We start from the raw sequence: 23,497 nt of genomic DNA on the forward strand, positions 1-23,497 counted from the left end.
CAAGCTTTTTGTTATGCAAAAATTATATATGAAAGTGTGTATATATATATATATTTATATACACACACACACACACACACAGTTTACACCTAAATTTAATTTTGCACACAGCTGTACAGTTGTACCATTCAGATTCAGGGTAGAGGATCAGTTATGATTGACTGCCATAAACTGAATATTTTTGCCTGGTAAGTATATTGAAATCTGCAACCCAGAACTTAGTTCATGGAACATGCAGTGCAAAATCAATTTTGAATGAGAACCAGGTTGGCTTGGGGGCTCCCAAGCTAGATTAACATTTTAGCATTAAAACAGCTCGAGGCCCACAAACAAGGATGAAACGCTGAAAACTCATCACTGAAACAACCTAGCTAGATGAACCCTAACGATGGCTCTACTGAGATGGGGACTCAAAGAACAAAAAATAGATGAGTTGGTAAGCTCCTTTCATGCCACTTCTTTTGCGGAGTTGATACTGCTTTGCTCATAAAATAGACTACAGGAATGAAGGAAAGAAATTAAGAAATGAAAGACATTATGGACTGGTCTCCCTGTCCAGAACCCGTTCCCATAGTATTGAATCATCTTCTCTTAATAACAATTCTCAAGCAAAACCTATATAGACCAACAGAACTGGGGGTCCTCTGTCAGAAAATGAAATCAATAGAATTTGGATAGCTGGATTGTACAATTATTGTTTTGGTTCTGGCCATCGGATTGTGCATTTACTGTTTTGGTTCTGGACATCTGCTGTTCAATCCAAGAAGAATTCAGAAAACCGCAAGATTTTATCTCTTGAAAGGAAGGGCCAGAAAATCAAGCACTTCCTTATGTGGGTTCAAGTTTCTCATTCACTAATCCCTTGTTCCTTTTGCAAATATTTATGAGATCATGAAAGACTGGCAATCCAACTTCCAACCCTCTTACATACTGGAGCTTCTGGAATGTATCTTCACATTGACTTGTATGCCCATAAAACAGGGCGAGAACATAATAAAACTGCTGCTGGTACACCTGTGACATCTGGTCCTGGAAGAGAGGTATCTTGCATTGCTGAAATATGCTGTAATTTTTGGTTTATCGAAGCTTTTCAGACATAAATCCCACATAATGAAAATGTCACTTACCCAGTGTACATCTGTTCGTGGCATCAGTCGCAGTAGATTCGCATGTTTTGCAATAGCTCGCCATCTGGTGTTGGGCCGGAGTGTTACAAGTTGTTTTTCTTCAAAGAAGTCTTTCGAGTCACGGGACCGAGTGACTCCTCCTTTTGTCTCCATTGCGCATGGGCGTGGACTCCATCTTCGATTGTTTTTCCCCGCAGAGGGTGAGGTAGGAGTTGAATTGTAGTAATAGTGCCCATGCAATGGAGTGACTAAGTATGCACCTATTTAAGGTTGAGATGATACATATATAAATAATTGAAGGTAACTTCCAAACTGCTACAGGCTCCCGGGGAGGCGGGTGGGCACATGCAAATCTACTGCGACTGATGCCACGAACAGATGTACACTGGGTAAGTGACATTTTCAGTTCGATGGCATCTGTCGCTGTAGATACGCATGTTTTGCATAGACTAGTAAGCAGTTATCTCCCCAAAAGCGGTGGATCAGCCTGTAGGAGTGGAAGTAGTCTGAAATAATGTTCTTAATACGGCTTGACCTACTGTGGCTTGTTGTGCGGATAACACGTCTACACAGTAGTGCTTGGTGAATGTGTGAGGCGTAGACCATGTGGCTGCCTTACATATTTCTTGCATTGGGATGTTTCCTAGAAAGGCCATGGTAGCACCTTTCTTTCTGGTTGAGTGTGCCCTTGGTGTAATGGGCAGCTGTCGTTTAGCTTTAAGGTAGCAGATTTGGATGCATTTAACTATCCATCTGGCTATACCTTGTTTTGATATTGGGTTTCCTGCATGAGGTTTTTGAAATGCAATAAATAGTTGTTTAGTCTTTCTGATGTTTTTTGTTCTGTCAATGTAATACATCAATGCTCTTTTGACATCTAATGTATGTAGTGCCCTTTCAGCTACGGTATCTGGCTGTGGAAAGAACACTGGAAGTTCCACTGTTTGATTTAGATGGAACGGTGAAATAACCTTTGGCAAAAATTTTGGATTGGTCCTTAGGACGACCTTATTCTTGTGTAGTTGTATAAAAGGTTCCTGTATTGTAAACGCCTGAATCTCGCTTACTCTTCTTAGGGAAGTAATGGCGATGAGAAATGCCACCTTCCAGGTTAGGAACTGTATGTCGCAGGAGTGCATGGCTTCAAAAGGTGGACCCATAAGTCTAGTTAGGACAACATTTAGGTTCCATGAAGGAACAGGTGGTGTTCTTGGTGGTATAATTCTCCTAAGGCCCTCCATGAATGCTTTAATGACTGGTATCTTATATAGGGAAGTTGAATAGGTAGTCTGCAGGTATGCAGATATTGCTGCAAGGTGTATTTTAATGGAAGAGAAAGCCAGGTTAGATTTTTGTAAGTGAAGCAAGTAACCCACTACATGTTCTGGAGTTGTGTGTAATGGTTGTATTTGATTAATATGGCAGTAGCAAACAAACCTCTTCCATTTACTTGCATAGCAGTGCCTGGTGGATGGCCTTCTGGCTTGTTTTATGACTTCCATACATTCTTGGGTAAGTTGTAAGTGCCCGAATTCTAGGATTTCAGGAGCCAGATTGCTAGATTCAGCGATGCTGGATCTGGGTGTCTGATCTTTTGGTTGTGCTGTGTCAACAGATCTGGCCTGTTGGGCAATTTGATGCAGGGTACTACTGATAGGTCTAGCAGCGTTGTGTACCAGGGTTGCCTTGCCCAAGTTGGTGCTATCAATATGAGTTTGAGTTTGTTTTGACTGAGTTTGTTTACCAGGTAAGGAAGGAGAGGGAGAGGAGGAAAAGCGTAAGCAAATATCCCTGACCAGTTCATCCATAGGGCATTGCCTTGGGATTGTTTGTGTGGGTATCTGGATGCGAAGTTTTGGCATTTTGCGTTCTCCCTTGTCGCAAACAAGTCTATCTGAGGTGTTCCCCAGAGTTTGAAATAAGTGTTCAGAATTTGGGGGTGAATTTCCCATTCGTGGACCTGTTGGTGATCTCGAGAGAGATTGTCTGCGAGTTGATTTTGGATCCCTGGTATAAATTGTGCTATTAGGCGAATTTGGTTGTGAATTGCCCAACGCCAAATCTTTTGTGCTAGCAGGCTTAACTGCGTGGAGTGCGTCCCCCCCTGCTTGTTTAGATAATACATTGTTGTCATGTTGTCTGTTTTGACGAGAATGTATTTGTGAACTATTATTGGTTGGAAAGCTTTTAGTGCTTGAAAAACTGCTAGAAGTTCTAGGTGATTTATATGCAGTTTTGTTTGATGTACGTTCCATTGTCCTTGTATGCTGTGTTGATCGAGGTGTGCTCCCCACCCTGTCATGGAAGCATCTGTTGTTATTACGTATTGTGGCACTGGGTCTTGGAAAGGCCGCCCTTTGTTTAAATTTATGTTGTTCCACCACAGAAGCGAGAGGTAAGTTTGGCGGTCTATTAACACCAGATCTAGAAGGTGACCCTGTGCTTGTGACCATTGTGATGCTAGGCACTGTTGTAAGGGCCTCATGTGCAGTCTTGCGTTTGGGACAATGGCTATGCATGAAGACATCATGCCTAGGAGTTGTAGTACCCTCTTTGCGTGTATCCTTTGTGTTGGATACATGCGTTGTATGATGGTGTTGAAATTTCGAATTCTTTGTGGACTTGGAGTGGCTACTCCTTTTGATGTGTCTATTATGGCTCCCAGGTATTGTTGTACCTTGCGCTGCAGAATTTTGGATTTTGTGAAATTGACGGTGAACCCTAGTTTGAAGAGGGTTTGTATGATATGATTTGTGTGATTTGAGCACTCTATTAACGAATGGGCCTTGATTAGCCAGTCGTCTAGATATGGGAACACATGTATTTGCTGCCTTCTTATGTGTGCAGCGACTACCGCTAGGCATTTGGTAAAGACTCTTGGTGCGGTTGTTAATCCGAAAGGCAGTACCTTGAATTGGTAATGTATTCCTTTGAATACAAACCTTAGGTATTTCCTGTGCGATGGGTGTATTGGTATATGGAAATAAGCATCCTTGAGGTCTAAAGTTGCCATGTAGTCGTGTAGTTTTAGCAATGGCAATACTTCTTGTAGTGTGATCATGTGAAAGTGGTCTGATTTGATGAAAGTGTTCACTACTCTGAGGTCTAGGATTGGTCTCAGCGTTTTGTCCTTCTTTGGTATCAGAAAGTACAGTGAGTAAACTCCTGTGTTTATTTGTGTGTTTGGCACTAATTCGATTGCATTCTTTTGCAATAGTGCCTGCACTTCTATCTCCAGGAGATTGGAATGGTGTGTTGTTAAATTTTGTGCTTTTGGTGGTATGTTTGGAGGGAATTGTAGAAATTCTATGCAATAACCATGTTGGATAATTGCTAGAACCCAAGTGTCTGTAGTGATTTCCTCCCATGCTTTGTAATAATGACTTATTCTTCCCCCCACTGGTGTTGTGTGGAGGGGGTGAGTGACATGTGAGTCACTGTTTAGTAGTAGGGGTTTTGGGGCTCTGAAATCTTCCTCTATTTCTAGGGAATTGCCCTCCTCTATATTGTCCCCGAAAACCTCCTCTATACTGTCCCTGGTAACTGGACGGTGTTGCTTGTGAGGTGCTGGCTTGTGTGCTCTGACCCCGAAACCCCCCTCGAAAGGGCGTTTTACGGAATGTGCTGTAATTCCCTCTGCTCTGCGGGGAGTAGAGTGCGCCCATGGCTTTGGCAGTGTCCGTATCTTTTTTGAGTTTCTCAATCGCTGTGTCCACTTCTGGACCAAACAGTTCTTTTTCATTAAAAGGCATATTGAGAACTGCTTGTTGAATCTCTGGTTTAAATCCAGACATTCGGAGCCATGCATGCCTTCTGATAGTTACAGATGTATTAATTGTCCGTGCAGCTGTATCTGCAGCGTCCATGGAGGAGCGGATCTGGTTGTTGGAAATGGTCTGTCCCTCCTCAACCACTTGTTTTGCCCTATTTTGTAAGTCCTTGGGCAGATGTTCAATGAGATGTTGCATCTCGTCCCAGTGGGCTCTGTCATAGCGCGCAAGTAGTGCCTGGGAGTTCGCGATGCGCCACTGGTTTGCAGCTTGTGCTGCGACTCTTTTACCAGCTGCATCGAACTTGCGGCTTTCTTTATCTGGGGGTGGTGCATCTCCAGATGTGTGAGAGTTGGCCCTTTTCCTAGCTGCTCCTACAACGACAGAGTCTGGTGGCAGCTGTGTAGTGATGAAAACCGGGTCTGTAGGAGGCGCCTTATACTTTTTTTCCACCCTTGGTGTGATTGCCCTACTTTTGACCGGCTCCTTAAAGATTTCTTTCGCGTGCCGGAGCATACCAGGGAGCATAGGCAGGCTTTGGTATGAGCTGTGGGTGGAGGAGAGTGTGTTGAATAAAAAATCATCCTCGACCTGTTCTGAGTGGAGGCTTACGTTGTGAAATTGTGCTGCTCTAGCCACCACTTGAGAATACGCGGTGCTGTCTTCTGGTGGAGATGGCTTCGTAGGGTATGCCTCCGGACTGTTATCTGACACTGGGGCGTCGTATAGGTCCCATGCGTTTTGATCTTGGTCACCCTGGCTTATGGTGGTGTGAGCTGGGGAGTGTGATGGAGTTCGTGCTGGTGAGACGTTAATCACGGGCGGAGGAGAGGGTGGTGGGGTAACTCTTTTCACCACTTTTGGTTGTGGTGTCTGTTCAGTCTGGAACTCCAACCTTCTCTTTCTCCTAATGGGGGGAAGGGTGCTTATTTTTCCTGTCCCCTGCTGTATGAAGATACGCTTTTGCGTATGGTCCACATCCGTTGCTTGTAGCTCTTCCTCAAACCTATGCTTTTGCATTTGGGAGGTTAGCGAGTGCTCTTCTGTATAAGAGCCTGAAGCTGGGTCGCTTGCAGTTTGTTTCGGCATCGAAACCCTGTCTGCGTGTTTTTTCGGCTCCGAGGTGACTTTTTTCTTTTTCGGGGCCGAAACCTCTCGGCGTCGATCTTCTTCGGTGCCGCTGTCTCGGCGTCGAGCCGTGTCCACACCGGCATCTCGGTGTCGAGGCTTGTCTCCAGCACTTTCTCGGTCCCGAGAAGGCTGCGTGCCGGTGTCTCGACCGGAGTCGGACGACCTCGGCACTGTTTGGGCCTTTTTCGGTGCCGACGGTCGGTCACCGAATTTATGGGTGGAGCCATGGCCGGATGGCAGTGGCGTCCCCTGGGCCTTGTAAATCTTTCTCTGTGTGGTTTTCGACGTTTTACTCACGGTTTGTGTATCGTCGAATCCTTCGGAGTCCGATTCTTGGATCGAGAAGGTACCTTCCTCTTCCTGCTCCTCGAACTCTCGGTGGGCTGTCGGCGCGGACGGCATCTGAAGTCTTCTGGCTCGACGGTCTCGGAGTGTCTTTCGGGACCGGAACGCACGACAGGCCTCACAGGTGTCTTCACTGTGCTCAGGTGACAGGCACAGGTTACAGACCAAGTGTTGGTCTGTATAGGGGTATTTATTGTGGCATTTGGGGCAGAAACGGAACGGAGTCCGTTCCATCGGCGTTCTTCAGCACGCGGTCGGGCCGACCAGGACCCGACGGGGGATCGAAAAACTACCCCGAAGGGCACCGGAGCTCTTCGATCTTCGATGCGGTGTGGAATCTAAGTACGCCGATCCCGAACGCAACAATACTGACGAAAATCTTCCGAAATTAGCTAATTTTCCGTTCCGAAACTCGGAGCGACAGGAACACGTCCGAACCCGATGGCGGAAAAAAAACAATCGAAGATGGAGTCCACGCCCATGCGCAATGGAGACAAAAGGAGGAGTCACTCGGTCCCGTGACTCGAAAGACTTCTTCGAAGAAAAACAACTTGTAACACTCCGGCCCAACACCAGATGGCGAGCTATTGCAAAACATGCGTATCTACAGCGACAGATGCCATCGAACATGGAGTTATTCATGCATTGTCTGTGTCAAAGGCTGTTTTTTTTTCTACCAACAATTACTGGACACCCTCTGAAGATAACTATAAAGTTCCTTTTCTGACAATTGCCGACCTGACCTCTATTCTCATTCATGATCAAAAGTGTGCTAGCGCCTTTGAGAAACCTACAGTTTTTAATCTATCACCTCAGTGAGAATTTCACTGTGCTAAACCAACAGACCCTTGAGCAGTATGTCTTCACAGGAGAATATATTCCCTATCTCAAAAAGGGGTAAAAACCAGTGCTGGAGCATTTTCATCCTTCCCAGGAATCAATGCTCATCAGGCTGATGGACCTTTGGACCCTGCGACAGGGCGTGGCAGAGCCATACAACTCAATTTCAATACAAACCAATTAAGTTAAATAGTACGACCCATTTGGCCATTCAGGGAAAACTCTATTCATGAAAAATGTTAAGGGATTTATTACAAACTCAAGCTCAAAGTCATGTAGGCAACTCTCAAGACAAAATTATGAAGATACAGAATCACCCAGGGTTGCCAAAGGAAATTAAATAGATACTAGCGGACTAACAATAATAAAATTAACCATTCAATAAGAAAAAGTGCAAAACATTAACAAATAAATTGTGATCTAGAAATCACACATTGCTCAGGCTTAGCAAGTATCAGTAAGTTTCAAATCAAACTTATAGTTTTCAGCTGAGCAAGAGAAACTCCTACCATACCCAAATTAAGGATTAATGTGTGGGGCAGAACACATACAGACAAAAGACAAACAGAGCCAAAAGTATTTGGAAAAAGGAACTCTCTGGCAACAAGGTACTATTTAAGGTGGGCAAAAGATAAAGCGTCTGCATCTCAAAACTCGATCAAGAATCTTGTGCAGGGTTAGGGAAAAAATCTCTAAGTCTCAGTGGGGTAGCTCAAAGAGGCATAGGAGAGAGGAAGATACCTCAGCAAGGGGCTCAGCAGTCAAGGATTTTTTTTTAATCAGCAAGGGTTCTTGTTAAAGGACATCTGGAAATCTGGCCAAAGACCAACTGATCACAGATATATTAAAGCTCATAAACCAAACTGATTCACTCTGAAAGACAATCCATATAACGTTGAGGGGGCATCATCCAATAGAAATCTATTTCAATACTCCAGGTTGCAACATCAAGATCTATTGCCAGGTCTGTATTTGGAACCTCCTGCATCCATGTAGCTCCACACAGGATTGAAATGTTTGTATACTTTGTTAGTCCATTGCTCAGGATGTTCCTAACTCAAGCACCCTATTACACTTCTCTCTATGTTTAAACAATAAGGGTCTATTACCAAAGCTAGTCTTCTCATGGAAACTAAGTCTGAAAGAAAGCTTCACGTTATGAAAATGAATGAACATTTCCTGCACAGTCACGAAATATAAGACTAATAGGACTCACTTAGACTAATGCAAATTAATTAAACTAATATGTTTAATTAATAAGTCTTAAACATAATTTTAATATGCAAACCTATACATTCAACTTTAATAATGCTTCCATAATATGCTTGTTAAACTCATTTTAACTAAAAGACTGATACATTTCAATTGATATAATGAAAACTGCATTTTTCTATTTTTACACACATTTAAATCATTAGAAATTAAATATTGTTTTGATGCATTCTGTTAGTTTTTATGCCTAAATTATAATATAACAATTAAATCTTGCAAACATTTGATTTATGAGTGATACCACCAGGGTTTCTGACACTAGTTTAAACGAATGCATAATTAAAATGGCTTCCCATGGCATCCTTTTAAAAACCATTGGTACTTTGGTAATCAGAAGGTTTTTGTCACATAATCATGACTTCTGTGACATGAGGGACAGCAATTACTGAACACCCTCTGAAGATAACAATAAGGTTCCTTCTCTAACAATTGACAACCTGATCTCCGTACCTATTCATGATCAAAAGTGTGCTAAAGCTTTTGAGAAACCTACATGATCAAAAGTGTGCTAAAGCTTTTGAGAAACCTGCAGTTCTAACTCTATCTCCTCAGTAAGAATTCCACTGCTCTAAACCAACAGAGCCTTGAGGAGTAATTCTTCGTAGGAGAATGTATTCCCTATCTGAAAAGGAGCAAAAACCTGCAAAGGAATGCCTCTATGAAAACCTCCAAAATGGATTTAAAATATATTTGTCTCAGTTAGATCCTCCATATTTTATCTGAGACGGCTCCGGGCCTAAGACCTTGTATCAATTATCAAGAGCTCTACAAGGTAACTATTAACTATCACTAAGCTTTGCCCTTGATAAAATATATCTTGGAAAGCATGCAGTGTGCAACAATTTTTACCAAGTTCAATTTCCATCGAATCTATCCCCCATCTGCACTTAAAAGAGGATGGCAAGTGGAAGACAGTTTTCTGGATCCCTTTTGAACATTGAGGATTAGGTAATGACCTTTGAGCAGTACAATGCCCCTGCAGTTTTCCAATGGTTCATGGATTTCAATTTTGCTGATATTCTGAATCTTTTTAAACCCCTTTTTAGTTATTTTTATGTTATACAACAAATATATCAATAAACCCATTATGTGCGGTATCATTCAACTGGTCTGTTACCAGAAATTAGTGATCATTACACTGGAAGAAATGAGGTTCCTAAGAAAATACAACAATAGGATCCATCCAACTTCAGACAAGTGGAATCATGCAGTAAAGGGTGAGGAAGCAATCAGAATGGGCTGATCTGCCATATTAAATTAGGCTACAAACATCCCCCCCCCCCCTTAGTGGGCACATCACAATGCCATGACTCATTAAATATCTGCAGCAGAGTACATGATACATAAATCGAGTTCCTATATATACCACTTAGGGAGCATTATACTCCATAAAAGCTTGAATAATATCTCTCCATTAACCAGTTTTTTGATGTTTCTGCATTCCAAGTGCTTCTTTCCCTTCTCAAAGATTCCTCCCCTCCACTCTTGTCCAATGTTCCGCACCCAGTCTCCATTTGATGCATGTGGGACCCCCTGGGCCAAATTAAGGAAACTATTATCCACCATTCTGGGCTTTGGTCTAGGGAATAGGCCTAAGAAATAGGCCTCCAGTTTATACTGAAATTTGTGGGTGATGTGCCTCCTAAGAGCCGCACCAGCTTCCCAAAAAGACATCTACTAGAGGGCAGCTCAAGACCATTTGGAAAAATTCAGTTTTTGATGATGTACAATGACTACAGGCGCTCAAAGCTGAAGGCCCTGTGAAACTATGGTAGCCGCTTTAGGGAAAGGTAGACTAATCAATTACCCATGAGCTACTCTATTTAAAATCCATATACAATTGGATAAATGACTTTCCTATAACCTCATAAAATGCCTCTGGAGCCCGTATGTATCATTCTTATTTCAAGATATAATCGCCTTTGTTTTATTCCAAGTAAACATAATTTGCATTTTATATTCTATAAATATCAACAATTTTATAGATCCATATAGAGGAAACGGAAAAACAATAAATGGGTACTGTCCACAAGCGTTAACACCAACCCCTCTCTAAAATAGATACATGCTGATCCGTCACTATAAAAATAACATTCAAACCCAGTCATTCCATACCATACAAACAGATCCATTAAAATTAATTATACAAACATACCCAAAGTCAACGCCCTAGCCATATTGCCCTCTTATATATTCCCTCAAAGGTCTCAATATAGTTATTATGCTTAAATAAAGGGATCAAATGGCCTCAACAATCAGTTGTTAGTCCTTGGCTTTCTAATCATGTGCAGACAAAATATTTTCCCAGTGATCAATATAAATAACTGAAAGAAGCTTGAGTATGCCGACATGCGTTTCGGTATCATTGGCGTTATGGAACCACCTTCATCAGGCCAACTCCAATTTCCAAACTCTTCAAGGGGGACAATGCTTATATGTATTGTAGATTGCCATTCCTTCCTACTTTAAGCAACTGATCTGTGATATTCTAGAGACAAACAAACATTACTCATATATATACAAATAGGGCTTGTGAGGCCTAAAGCTGATATCTACTTATATTAGGATGTGGAATCACAGAGAAGAAGAGCTCCAAACAAAGTCAAATAGAGTCCGCCACCATGTGAGATGCATGCACCAACAGTGTATATATAGTAAAAATCATTCCACTGAATCAATACCAATAGCCCGAATCGTGTATGGCCACATTATAGCCTTCCATAGTGTTCATAAAATAGATTGTGTATCTATACTTTCAAGAAAGAATCCTCTCATACTTCTACAAACCTCTGTAGACAAGCTTAGCTCCCTAGCAAGGTAAGTATTGCACATAGGCGAAGGGGCACAATGAAGGTACTGAAGACCAATGTTGTGAGGAGGATCTAGGGGTAATGATCCAACACAAGTATATTAGTTGCTGCTAACAAATATTAATCCAAGGTACTACATCCATTGTATAAATCAAGCTTCCAGATCAGGCAAATAACGGAGGATACCACTAGGTCTGTGGATGATAAAGAATAGGTAAGCTACAACAGACCTACGTCTATGATTGGACAGGCCCTGGGTTTGCCCCCAAAATTGTATGCCAAACTTTTGCTGCCCACTTTCAGGCTTCGAGACATTTGGGATCCTTTACGCAAGTATCTGTTGATCCATGCCTTCCCCTCAACCTCAGGGGGTCCCTTGCTGCTGCACAAGGCTGCACTGCAGAGTAGTGAGGGGATGCAGTTGAGACACCACCCACTTTAATCATATGGGCGGTAGGCAATCTCTGCCACCGAATACACCTTGTTAACCCCGTGCTGCTGCTTGATTAATCCCATCGCTGATGCTGTCTTATTTACATTCAACTACCGTTATTGTTTCCCCTTTAATGAAATTAAATGAACACATTTTTATATATATATATATATATTTCACTCATTCGAGCGAGGGATAAATGTCTTGTGCAAATAACTGAACTGTACAAGCGTAAGCTCAGTATTTCTGGAGACTGTGTATGTACAACATACAACAGCATTTGTTACCATTCTTCATCATTCAAATCTGTCCAAAGGCACTGTTCCTAATTTGCCATCTCAGAGATGCAAGGCATCATGGTAAATATTTACTCCTACATATTTAAAGGGATATAGAACCTACTGAACCCCAAAGTTGTTCAAGGGAGACTCTATGTTGTCCAGAACAAAACGAGAAGAAACAGGTGTTAGATAAGTTGTTATTAAGCCCAGAGACATTCCTGAAGTCCAACAAGAGCTATAATGTTGGCTGCAGACCTGTCAAAGCATTCCATATATATAGCAAAAAATCACCTGCACAGATTAAGATTATATGGACAATGTCACAATGAGAAGCCCCTGTCCCATCCTTAAAATCTAGCAACCGCCATAGAAGGCTCTGTTGCAGTGGAGAATAAGAGTGGAGACAGGGCATCTCTGCCGTGTTCCTTTAACTATATGGTATTTATCGGAGATTTAGCCGTAGTTCCTCGAGCCAAGGGATGGGAGTAGAGTAATTTCATACATTATGCCCATTCGATCTCAAGCTCCATACCGGACATAACAGCTTCCAGGAACCCCCATTCCTTACTTCAATCAACCCAGTACACATCTGGTGATGGAACACATCCCAGAGATCCCTACAACCCACATGAGAAAACCAACAAAGGAGCTAACGCCCCTTACCCCCTGCATTCACCATAGAAGCCATCAAAATCCAGTCTCAGAATTAAACGTTATTAGCCAAACACGGAGTAAGCTGTGGCAGGTCCTCATGTTCGTCCCCTGGGGCCTTTGATACAGAGGCTTGCCCACTTGACCTTCCACTACACTCAATGTCTGAGACTTTAGGGAGTCCAACTGTTGACATTGCCAACACTGTGGCTGCTTTCTTCTTTTCTGTTGGAGATCTATTAGGGTACTTCACATTTCCAGGGAACTTGTTTCTTATTTTGTATCTTCTATTTCTACAGGAAGGATCTCGTCTAAGTATAATGAGTCCAGATAGCTTTGTACTGTTCTAATCAATCCCAAGCTTCAGTAGTTTCCATAAAAAAACAAGAATTTTCCATCAATCCTGATTTTCAGTTTGGCCAGAAAAAGTATAGAGTACTGCAAGTTAACTTAATTCACTGCTTCCTTAACTGAAGTGAGCTGGACAGTATAAGCGGTATATTCTGGAAACAGGAGCACCAAACTATTCTCCACTCTCAGAGGCCCTGCAGAGTATGTCTTCTCCAGGACAGTATCACGCTCTTTAAAGTCCATGAGCCTGGCAGCTTCAGACCGGGAGGGGCTGCCTTGGGGTGAGTTACCTTGAAGGAAATCTGTGCGCCTTTTCCAATGCAAAGAAAGTGGTGAGACCCCGAGGTGCTAATTCTGTCCAAAGCCAATTTTCCAAATTTTGAACCATATCTGTAACTGACACTTTTCCTGCCATGACCACCAGTAAGTTCAGTGATTTGGTGTTGTAAGGTAGCAATCCGGCTTAAGTTATCTTGCAGTTTCTTCTGTATTCCTGTCACTATCAGTCAATTTGCGTTAGTCTACACAAAGAATACCTCCATTGAGTCTATTTTAGCTTCAGTGCCTCCCTAAAGTCATATATTGCCATCAGCATTCTGTCAAGTTTGGTTTGCAACAGGTCAGGAATGGGACCAGACACATTGTCTATGCCGGTTTCTTTATCACCAGGCTATTTCACAGGAATTGATTCACCATCCTTTGAAGCCAGGTTTTTATTCTGCTTAGGATTTCCCTTGCCCCCCAGGCTCCATTCTTCCAAAGGGATGCTGGAATTCTCACTAACCTGTTCCTCAAACATGGTGGATAGTCTAAATTAGTGAATGTATTTGTTGATGCTATTTTCGTTAAAACCAAGACAGAAAGATCCCCTGCCGTCAAGTCATTTAAGTCTTGGGGCCAATGAAGAAAAAGAAAGCTGTTACATTCCAGTATTACTCTTGCGTGCATGTGTGAACAAAGGGCTGGGAGAGAACCATATTTACTGCCAAGAAACAAGAATCTTATGAAACAGGGAATAAGTTCAGAAAAGATCTTCAAGGAACTCCTTTACCAGTCTACTAGACCAGAGCGACAATTGTCCTGATGATCTCCTGAAGCAGCAAATCGTCGCTCAGCGGACTTGGACTGAATTATGAGAAAGACCTGAACAGGTATGATAAGATTTGGCCTGGTGGAGCAAGAGAAGTCCGATATATGGAGGGGCTCCAGAGTTGGATGAACAACCTGACCTTTGTTCATTGTTAAAAGTTGACACTGGCCTGAATGGGATATGCTTCTGTTCCACTAGCAGTGGGTCTGCGACTTTGGCCTTGCTGGTGCCACAAGGTTAATACAACATGGTTCTCTTTGGGTTTTTTCAGAAATCTGAGAACTAGAGGAACGGGAAAATGGATATGTAAATATTCCTGCTTAGACTAGCTGGAAGGAATTCCCCTATTATTCTACCTGTGGGCATCTGCTGGCACCGAAGTGACACTCGCAATTGAGATCTGTTGTGAATAGTCTAGGGCTGGAGTTCCCCATTTAAAAAAATATATATGTTCAATAGCGATTGTTGATCTAATTCCCACTCCTGGAACTCTTGATATTCTGCTGAGAGTGTCTACCCATTGTTTGCCCATTCTAGGAGCATGTTCCACCTTTGAAGTAATCTGGTGTTGAAGAATCTATTTACCTACCCTTTAGGCATCCATTGACAACAGGAACAACTTAATCTCTCCTTGTTTATTCAGATAGTACATCATAGTCATGTTGCCCACATGGACTAGCAGAGATGAGTGTTTTATTCTTGGAATAAAGGACTGAAGAATCCTAGGGCAACTGCCCCTAGCTCTAGGAGATTGTTATGCCTCTGTGTCCCTTGAGACAACCATTTCCAGTCACTTCAAGGCCCCCATCCCTCTAGGGATGCATCGGCGATCAACACAAATTAAAGTAGTGAGATTAGGGATGTTAACACTAACATGGAAAATGTTACTTACTCTGTAGGCATCTGTTTGTGGCATGTAGTGCTGCCAAACCAAAGGCAGACTTCACTGTGGGAGTAATCTGAATATATCTGAAAAATCCCTTGGCTTGGAGTCCATTGCCTATCTCCTTCTGAAAGGGCCTCATAAATAGAAAGCAGGAAGAAATTAGGGAGTGGAGGAAGACATCATCCCCAGGAATAATTTGGAAATTTGAACTGAAAGACAGTTTTTTTTTTAGATAGGGAAACATAAATGAGTTACTCGCAGCATGGGTTCTTTTGTACAGAAAGCCTTGCATGAGATTGTGTCCAAAAACTACTGCTAGAAAGGTTAACGTTCTGCTGGGTTGATTTCTCTGTTTAGTGTCAGGCCTAGATCTATGACAACATGAAGACAGCCTTTATGGATTTTTCTGCAGTATGATACAAGGTAGCATGAGGCAATCGTACAGGTATGGGATGATCTGATTTCGGTTCCTTCTCAGATACGTCATGACTGGGTAGATGCACTTGGTTACTATTAGTGGAGCGGATTGGAGACGAAAGGGAAGAACCTTAAATTGGTAAGTGCAACAGAACACCTCAAACCATATTTTCGATGTTTGGATCGTTGAGGATATGGAAGTAGGCATCCTAGAGATCTATTGATGTCATGAAGTCTCTTTTAGCAATTGGAGGATTTCCTGCAGCATAACCAGTAGAAATGACTTTTTTTTCAGGAATTTGTTTAGCTGTCGCAATTAACCTCAATTGTCCTGACTTTCGTGATATGAAAGAAACTGGAATAGAATTGTGTTCCGATGTGCACAACGTACTTCCTCTCTAACTTCCTTCTGTAGAGCAAAATAAACTCCAATTTTAACAGGCAAAGATGTTAATGTGACCTCTGTGAAGTGGATTTCAAGGAGGTTTCTGAACAAATTCTATGGTGTGGCCATGTTGAATTAGAGGTAGCACACATTAATTTGTGATAATAGATTTCCAGTTGTCCACCTGTTGTTGGGGGCAGGGTTTACAGAGCACCTGAAAGATGTACACTGAATGAGTCCTGTCCCTTGTTGGAGCTGTTAAGTGCAAACTGCTTTGAGTAGGCTGCAGCTGGTAGTGGTGGTCTGTACTGTCGTTGGGAGTATTGCTGGTGATAACCTTGCTCAGACTGTGGGTAAGGTTGATAGTTGTACGTTTGAAAGTTTCCTCTTTTAGAGAACTGACCCCTTTCATCAAGCATTACAAAGTGATAGGTAGTGGTGGTGCTTTTGCAAAACCCCTAAAAACCTTGCGTCTCCATATCAGAGTGCATTGTCTACATGTTTAAAATAAGGCCTTTCCATCATAGGGCATGTTCAATATTTTTGCCTAAACTTCTTGTTGAAAGGATGTTGCCATGAGAGATCCTTACCTTCTCAAAACGGCTGAACCAGCAAGTTGTCAAAAGCTACTAGATGCAATAACCATGGCTATACCTACGATTTAAACAGATGTTCTTTCGCCCTCCTTTAAAATTGTTCAAGCTTTCTTTTTCGTCTTCTTATAAGAACTCTAGATAAGCTCCTTGCCAAGTGGAGTGGACCAATGTTTGGAAAGGTTTCCTAATCACTTCTGGGCAGCCTGCAAGACCATGGAGTTTGGACAAGAGTGCCGGATAAGGCAGGCTGAACATTTTTCTGCTGTCTTGTATATCCAGGTGTGGTGCAACTATATCAACCAAGTGTTGTATATTAAGGATATGGACTTGACAGATTTATGTGAAGGCTTCTGAAAATCGTATAACTGTGGTCTGCTTGCTCTACTGGGCTAGGAAAGTCAAATCTCTTGGGAGGCTCTCTTCACAAGAGCATCAAACTCCCAAATATAATCCAGAGAGGAACTAGCAGATGGTGGAGAAGGCAGAGCTCAGAGCAGTGTTACACAGTCAATCCATTCTGCTGCAGCCTTAGCTGGTGGATCATGGGTAATCTCACCTTCTTCCTTTTCTTAATCACCACAATAATCATTGTGCATAATTATAGGTACTACTGTTCAATGTGATAATACTTATTCTGATTGCTCAACTCAGCTCCTTAAAGAATGGGCTAAACTAGGAGTATGAGGAGGTGCAGTGCATCGAGGAGCATCAGCCATCTGTAGAGGTAGTGGATGATAACCTGATTCTGGGAATATCCTGGGGTAGTTTGATATACTGCAAAGGTTTCTAACTAAAGCTGTTGGGATCTGCATCATCGGCTCTTGGTACTGATCCCGATTGCCACATGGGTCATAAGAGTACTGCTCTGCAAAGGTCTCAATTTATTTTGATTTTGCTTTCAGTTGATCTTGGAAAGAAAATTCTCATTCTATATACTAGTTATCTTCTTTGTCTTGACACTTCACATCAAATTCGCTAAGACTGTTAGTAAGGGCCAAAAGGACCCTTGTCATCAGATTCCTTATATCCAGTAAGTGTGTGTGTGAGGGAGAGGAAACCTTGCTCTGGCAGAACAGGAGCTCGTATTCCTCTCTAAATGATGAAAGTAATGTGTTTCCTTAATCAACAGGCCCATTGACAGTCTAATTTTATGCTTAAAGGAAATGTTGCAGGCTTAGACTGTGCACCCGTCGACGATGTTGTCATCAACTGTGGTGGACCCATAGTTGTTACAGTCATCAACGACAATGTTCTTGTGGATGTTTGTGATGACAAAGTTGCGGTCATTGTCACTGACTTCGTCATCAACAGAGACACTTTTGACGTTTGTTTCAAAGGTGCATGCCTCGCCAACAAGGGGAGTGTTTATGCTTTTCGTGTGTCAGAGTTATGGGTACCTTCAATGAAGGTGTGGAAGATTCTGACCTGATTTTAAAGAAGAGTCCTTCTTTTCCATACGTTTTTCTATTTCTTTTCCTTTCCTTGCTCTTGTGGACTATTTAGAGGGCTCCTGAGAAGATTACTCTTCCTCATGGTATTCTCTGTGTGTCTTCCTGCGAGGAGGAGATGTTCCCTCACCCTTGTCTCCAGAGGATAGGTAATCCTTTGCCTTCATTGTTTGCAGTCAAACTAAAAGCTTGGGCACCCTATCTTTTAAAGTAATCGTAGAAACAAAAAGACAGCAATGGCAATCCCTGTGTTTATGATTAGGGTCAAGGCAGTAGAGGTACACCTTATGAGGTTCCTCGGAATACACCCAGAGTTTCCTACAGAAATTACAAAGCCTGAAAAGAACTTTTTGAGGCCTCTGACATTCTTTTCTATCAGGCTTAACACCTGAAAGAGGTTACCATAAAAGTGTATGCAGCTGAGCTCGAACTAAAGGTCAGAAGTTGGCAGAAAATCAGCTTTGAAGATGATAAACTATGCAGAGCTCAAGGAAAATTCCTTTGCACGATGTGTGGTAAGAAATCTGAGCTATGGTGGCCCTAGAGGAGAAGAATGCTTCAGGAGCTGCAAACACATTGGCTGATGCTTGGTTTTTATTAAAATGATGTGAAATGGTTAATAATGTCACTTGAAGATTCATGCATGTGAATTTTTAAAGGTCTCAATACTGGAGAATTAAAGAAATACAAATCAAGTGTTTTCATCTATACGCTGGGTGTTAGCCAACTTATGAAACTATGTACAAGGTGCATAATACTTAGACAAGACAGAACTTACCTTGGCCAGAGTTGTAAATGGCTTTCACCGATTTTTTAACTTTCTGTAAAGCAGTTCTATCCTGATCCAGTGCCTACAAAGAGATAAAATAACACTTTTTAACTTACTATATTGGGCATAGATAGAAAGAGGGGGATACTCAAAAGAAAACATTCAATGAAACCTCTCCCTCTCTGAAAACGAGGAATTGGGTGTAGGTGTTCTAGTAATTCAGACTATGCTAAGCTTTCAAAACGGTATGTCCATAATAATATATATTTTTTACTAATGCGTTTTTGGTTTCACACACATTTTGAAATATTTCAACAACCATGCAGGTATATCAAAAACAGATGTTGTGTGTGGATCATAAGAAAACATATTTTAAATATACTTATTGCAATCATGCTTACAACACACTGCATTCTACAGAAGTGCATGATGTTAGTACATCAGGCTTTAATGAAAAAGTATAACAGATACAAAATGAGCTGAAAGATACTGAAGACCAGAATACTTACTGCAGAGAAAACAGCAAATTAGTCAATTCATTTAACTTTCTCATGTTATCTACACAATAACAAGTGTCACCAAGGTACTGATTAACATACAATAATGTAACATCTAAACTAGGTTTGTTCTATTACTACACTTCAAGGAAGGAAGGAAGGAAGGAAGGAAGGAAGGAAAGAGAGAGAGAGAGAGAAGGAGAGAGAGATAGAGAGAAAACAAAAAAATATGGGTATTCTAACTTTAATCCCAAAGTCTCCTCTGTTTTTATCTCTGAAGCGGTGACCTGTAGTTATTATAAAATCAAAAAACCCAGGATTGTTGAACCTTTGAATTACACTTCACATCAACAACTAAAATCTCAAGCATGTATTTTTTCTTAAAGACAGCATAACAAAAATCCTTCAGATACAAAGTATCTGACATGATTTTCCTCTCATACCGCCTCATTATGGATTCTTAATAGTGTTGATTTTGCCCACGAACACTAGGAAGCAACTATTCTATTGGTAAAGCAGGTTGGGGGGGGGGATGAGAAGTTTTTTTTTATTATTTGTATTGATTATGTCAATTCAACATATTATATAACACAAAATACAATCAACTCGTCCATGCCTAGGAGAGACAGTCAACAACAAAATGAATCACAGACTCTACGAGGGTACTGTTATACAGCATGTTGGGTATACTGCAACTACGGTATGGAGTTTTGAACATAACATATGTACAGCCTGTATATTTTATCTTAAGACTGGGGCGTTCAAGGTGGGTGGTCATCTGATGGAAATTGTAGTTTTGAGGTCGAGCGTGCAAACACTGTGACCTAGTGTAAGTATTGTGGGGTTTTAGCCAAGCCCATCACTTTCATTCGTTCCTAGGCTTGCCTTTCAAAAATCACTTAATATCATTGGTAAATGCTGTACATTTGTCCCGCTTTGAAGCTGTTTTTGTCACTCCTTGAAGACTGCCCCTGTTACATAGGTTATTGTACGATTGTCGATATACTTCTGCATGGGCAAACTATTTTTTTCTTTTGTCTCTGGCCTTTGTGCTGCATGTCAGCCATGGCGCTCACATTGCAAAGAGACACAACAGCATGAACTGGATTGGCGGTGTAGGAGCGCTGGACACATTGTTCACAGTTACCTAATCAGAGTCATTTCTTATGGCTCTCCCCTTAAAACACCTGAAATTGGTAAATTCTTTACGTAAAACAGAAATCCTCAAAGATAAATAGGCTCTCATAGCACAGCGGGAGAGCCAATACTAGGATATTCACTGCACTCTGGAAACTTGCTGCATAATGCTTTGCAGGGCATTACTTTTACAAAACATTTTTACTCATAACCCAGCCCGTGGTGGTACTAGGACAATGGGACTACCACAAAAATGTTCAGCATGGGGGTGTGGTCCGGCCACGAATGAAGATGGCCGCCTAGTGCTGGAGCTCCATGAGGCTTGGGGCTCTGACCAGGGCCGGGGGCGCCCTGGCATTGCAAATCTCCGTCTTTTTGGACCGGGAGCTTCCCCCATGCGATGGAGCCTGTACTGGGAGGGGCCGCTGCCAGGGTGCATTGCCCTTTGATGTAGGGGAAGAACTCAATGTGGAGGCGTGCCGGGAGACAGCGAGTTGTGGCCCACAGCCAGCATGGGGCGTGGTCGCCAGACCAGCTGCAGGTACGAGAGGCGCTGGAAGTGAAGAGGCTCCGTCTCCGTGTCTCGGGGCTCTGGAGGACGCGGCTGCTGGAACGTGCCGGCTGCGACTTCGCCTCGTCTGCAACACTTTTTTGGGGGCCAGACGGGGAACTTGAACCCAGCGGAGGCACTACCGACACGTTTGAAACGGTGGGGCCGCCTATGAGGTTTTGCGCGCACATGAGGTGTGCAGGCAGTCCAGAAGTTACTTTGCCCCAAGGTCTGGAGACCTGGGGGGCCCTGGAAGATCTTGCGAGTACTTGGTGGCCTGGGAGAAGTGCGACACGCGCTGAGCAGGACTGGAGAGGTAGAACTCCAACCGCCTCCCGGGAGGGTGGTCAGCCTCAATTTGATGTGGAGCGCAACGGGGGAGTACCGGGAAGAGGTGACAGGGGAGCCTAGATACAGAGGGTCTGGCACAGAGACCTTCAGGAATAACCCCCACCCCGCCGCTGTCTCCGTCACATCCTTCCCTCTCCTGCATTGCCTTCGGAGGGGTCTTTCACTGCATGGGACCGCATCTGGGGATACCGTCCGAGATCTGAGGCCCAACGCAGCCAGCTGGAGCGGATGAGACTCTAGTTCTCAGAGAAGAGGCCTTGCATCAGGACCCACCCTGATTGTTCCTTTCAGACTACTCTGTTTTGCCCCAACTTCCCTGGCCGAGACGCAAGGGTTGGGCATCCAACTCATAGCCCCGGAGTCCGGCCCATCATCGAACCCAATGATGCCAGGCGGGAGGTCAGCGAGTTAACATTCTAGCAAACCTGCACGGCAGCTACTTTTCTCAGAGTCCCTCCAACCTACTAAATCGACGCACTCACCTGTACAGTCTCCGGAGATCTGGAGATGGCTGGCACGGGGCTGGCGACAACAATGGACCGCATATTCCAGAAGGTAACGGCGGTCAGCCGTAGGCTTGAAGGAATGGACCTAGCAATAACCTCACTAACATCAGAGACCAAATCAATGTGCTTGGACATAGCAGGCTTTCAGTCCCGGGTAACAGGACTAGAACATCGAATGACGACTGTGCAGGGCCACATGCACACGGTATTAGAAGAAGATCAGGAACTTGAGTTCCTCCGTAGCAAACTCATCGATTTGGAGGACAGGAGTCAGAGAGACAACATCCGTTTCTTTGATTTTCAGGAACAAGCTGAGGGTGCAGACACCCTCTCCTTCCTCCGCACTGTCCTTCCACAACTGACCGAAACAGTCTTTGACCTGCCGTTGGAGTTCCAGAGAGCACATCGCCTGGGCCCTAGGAGGAACAATGGCTCCTCCAAGCCTCGCCCGATCATTGCTTGTCTCCTGAGGCACGAGCAGGTCCACCAGCTCCTGACGGTAGCCCGAGCATGCGGGCCCTTCAAAACGAATGACTATGAAATCTGCATAACGGCCGACTTCTCGAGAGAAACTAATGAACGCCGGAAGGGGTTCTTGGCACTTCACCCTAAAATGAGGCAACTGGAAGTAAAATACGGCCTGTTTGGCCCTGCAAGACTGTGGACCACCAAGAATGGTCGCTGCCCCTGGTCGGGGTCCATCCGGCTGAGCGTGGGAGCTCCATTGGTCGGGACCCGCATCCTACAGACCCGGCCGCTTGGAGTTTGTTGCCGAACTCCTCTTCTTATCTCCCTTCTATACCCCTCCTTTTTACCCCTACCTTACCTCCCATCTATCCGCCTTCCTCTTCCCCACCTCCCATGACCCCCTATATCTCTCGCTTTTCCTCTCTTTCTCTAACCGTCCCTCTCCTCCTCCACTCCCAGCCTCTCTCCCTTCCCCCCTCTGCCTTTCTCCACACCGCTTTCCCATCACTGAGGGTCAACTAACGCAAGTCACTCCCTCCTCCCCCTTCTTTTCTTCTGTGGCCCAAGCTGCCCTTCCTGCTGTTCTAAATGACGCCTCCTCCCCCCCTCCCCACCTCTACCCTAGCCACTTTTTTGACTCTACCATTATGGTCGCCCCCATACCTCCTACGGCCTGCCCCCTTCGAATTGTTTCCTGGAATGTTCACGGCCTGACACACTTTGTAAGGCGGAAAAAAATACTATCCTACCTTCAATCCCAAAGAGCCGATATCGCTCTCCTCCAGGAGACGCATCTGAACAGCACTGAATCCAGTAAGCTACGGAGGGATTGTGTGGGTAAGGTACTCTTTAGCTGCTACCATTGTTCTCCAGAAGCGGCAGGTGGGGCCTCGCGAAGTGTGGGGTCGCAATTTTGCTTCACAAGACTCTGCCTATATCAATGACCAAAATATGGGAGGATACTGAGGGGCATTTTGTATTCACTAAATTAAGGCTGGGAGACTGTTCGATATGGTGGGCTCAGTATATGCGCCAACCGGCCCCAAAAGACACTTCCTTTTACAAATCAATCGTCTTCTGGCCGAAATAGGAGCAACCCACTATATCATAGGGAGGGACTGGAATTTGACATGGGATAGGTTTGTCACACCCTGGCGTTTTGCAGTTTCCCGATACAGAACTCCTCATGGCAAGATCCGCCTGCAGAACCATGTGTCTACCTACATGGACGATAATGCTGGATCTGTTGCCGCCAAGAGGGTGATATGGGAAGCAGCAAAGGAGACGATTAGGGGGCAAATGATGCGAGACGCGGCACTGGATAATAGCGCCAGGAAGGCTCGCCACACGTCCCTAGAGGACAAAATACGTCGTCTCATGAGGCAA

General features: G+C 43.5%; 1 protein-coding gene across 6 annotated transcripts in view; it reads right to left on the bottom strand.

Moving 5' to 3' along the window:
• The window catches only part of ASAP1 (ArfGAP with SH3 domain, ankyrin repeat and PH domain 1), a 1,537,410-nt gene that overhangs the window by 1,209,671 nt on the left and 304,242 nt on the right, over window positions 1-23,497 (bottom strand). For all 6 annotated transcript variants that reach the window (XM_069220757.1, XM_069220758.1, XM_069220756.1 and 3 more), the window contains one exon: window positions 18,612-18,684. In XM_069220757.1, coding sequence (XP_069076858.1) covers window positions 18,612-18,684 — 73 coding nt within the window. The remainder of the gene's footprint in view (window positions 1-18,611; window positions 18,685-23,497) is intronic.

The sequence above is a fragment of the Pleurodeles waltl genome, chromosome 2_2 (assembly GCF_031143425.1).
Source record: "Pleurodeles waltl isolate 20211129_DDA chromosome 2_2, aPleWal1.hap1.20221129, whole genome shotgun sequence".
Taxonomy (NCBI): Eukaryota; Metazoa; Chordata; class Amphibia; order Caudata; family Salamandridae; genus Pleurodeles; species Pleurodeles waltl.